This window comes from Oxyura jamaicensis, chromosome 24, assembly GCF_011077185.1.
Source record: "Oxyura jamaicensis isolate SHBP4307 breed ruddy duck chromosome 24, BPBGC_Ojam_1.0, whole genome shotgun sequence".
Taxonomy (NCBI): Eukaryota; Metazoa; Chordata; class Aves; order Anseriformes; family Anatidae; genus Oxyura; species Oxyura jamaicensis.
This window is the reverse complement of record NC_048916.1, coordinates 167,618-169,133: the sequence shown is the minus strand read 5'-3', so window position 1 is coordinate 169,133 and position 1,516 is coordinate 167,618. Positions and strand designations below refer to the sequence as shown.

Genomic DNA, 1,516 nt, shown 5'->3' with positions numbered 1-1,516 from the left:
CCCCCCCCCCCCCAGCACCACCGACCGCCGCTTCCGCCTCCGCCGCCGGTTTGAATCCTGGCGCCGCTTCCGCCCGGCGGCCCCGCGCACGCCGCCCCGCCCCCAGCTCCGGAGACCGCGGGTTCGCGTCCCGCCGCGGGGGGGGGGGAGGAGGTGTCCGCCCTGCGTGCCCCCGGGAGCGTCCCCTTGAAACGCCCCCCTGAGAACCCCTGAAACATCGCTCACAGCGTCCTTGGAACGCTCCGGGGCATCTCCCCAAAGTATCCTCTCGGAGTACCCCCCCGACATGCCCCCAACATCCCCCGGACATCCCCCCGACATCCCCCCGACGTCCCCCCGACATCCCCCCGACATCCTCCCGATCATCCTGAGAACACCCCTGGTGTGTTGGCCCCATACATTCTCAGAGCATCTCAGAAACATCCTCCGGTACATGCCAACAGCATCCCACAGAGCGTCCTGAGAACACTACAGCATCCCCCTAAACACCCTAGAGCATCCCTCTGAAGCCTTCCCCAGAGCGTCCCTGGAGCATCCCCAGAGCACCCCACCAGAACACCCCCCTGAAGGCCCCCCAGAATAACCCCATAGAGCTGCCTGGAGCTTCTCCCTGTGGTGTTCCCCTCCAACAGCATCTCCCTCCCCAGCATCTCCCCATCTTCCCCTCCCCAGCATCTCCCCATTGCATCAGTCCAACTTCCCAAAGCACCTCCCTATAGCATCTCCCCATAACGCCCCCCCCACCCCCCAGCAACTCCCCCAAACCTCTCCCCAAAACACTCCCCCGAGCACCTCCCTGAGAAGGTCCGAGCATCCTCCGCTGCATCCCGGGGCTAGGGAGGCTGCTCTGGGGGGAGCCGAGCATCGCCCGCGCGAGGAGCTTGGCAGAGCTCTGTGGGAAGCGGCTCCGGGCACCCTGCCCCGCTCCCGCTGCCCCATTCAGCCGCCGGGAACGGCTAATTGGCACCGGAGCTGGAGAGGGGCCCGCGGGCAGCCACGGCTTCGTTTTAAAGCATCAGCCTGGAAAAAGCAAAAGGAACGCTTGGCTTGTGGTGACTGCGGGGGGGGGGAGCTTTGTGAAATAACCCCCCAAACACCCCCCTAAAGAGTAACGGCAAACAGAAAACAGGACGCAACACCCTGGTCCCCAGATCCCATGGATGCTGAGTGTCCCCGCACAGCCAGGCAGAGGGGAAAATTGCGAATCTGGGTGATTTCTCCCCAAACAAATGTCAGCTCAGGCCGCTGGGGAGGCGAAACACAGGGCTCTATTGAGAGAGCAAGGGACAAATAAAAAAAAAAAAAAAAAAAAAAAGAAAGAAAAGGAAAAAAAAAAAAATTGGCCGGGCTGCAGGCCAGCAGCACAGAGGGACGTGCCCAGAGCGGGGAAGTGTCGCAGAGCGGGGCCCCTGCAGCCTGCCCGAAATGTGGGGAGCAGCGGCCGCCCCGTGCCTGCTGCCCGCTGCCTGGCTCCTGGCGCTGCACGCAGGTAGGGGGGCAGCCAGCCTCCTCTCTT

General features: G+C 63.6%; 2 protein-coding genes across 3 annotated transcripts in view; one reads left to right on the top strand and one right to left on the bottom strand.

The window, feature by feature from the left end:
• The window catches only part of CCDC15 (coiled-coil domain containing 15), a 17,352-nt gene extending 17,246 nt beyond the window's left edge, over window positions 1-106 (bottom strand). Inside the window, exon 1 of the mRNA XM_035346260.1 lies at window positions 24-106. The gene's annotated coding sequence lies outside the window, so the exon portion shown is untranslated. The remainder of the gene's footprint in view (window positions 1-23) is intronic.
• A 1,108-nt stretch (window positions 107-1,214) lies between these two features.
• Window positions 1,215-1,516, top strand: part of HEPACAM (hepatic and glial cell adhesion molecule) — a 3,869-nt gene continuing 3,567 nt past the window's right edge. The window contains exon 1 of one of the 2 annotated variants that reach the window (XM_035346116.1): window positions 1,215-1,489. In XM_035346116.1, the coding sequence (XP_035202007.1) occupies window positions 1,230-1,489 (260 nt within the window). In that variant the 5' untranslated portion in view covers window positions 1,215-1,229. The remainder of the gene's footprint in view (window positions 1,490-1,516) is intronic. The other variant, XM_035346117.1, reaches the window with a different exon arrangement.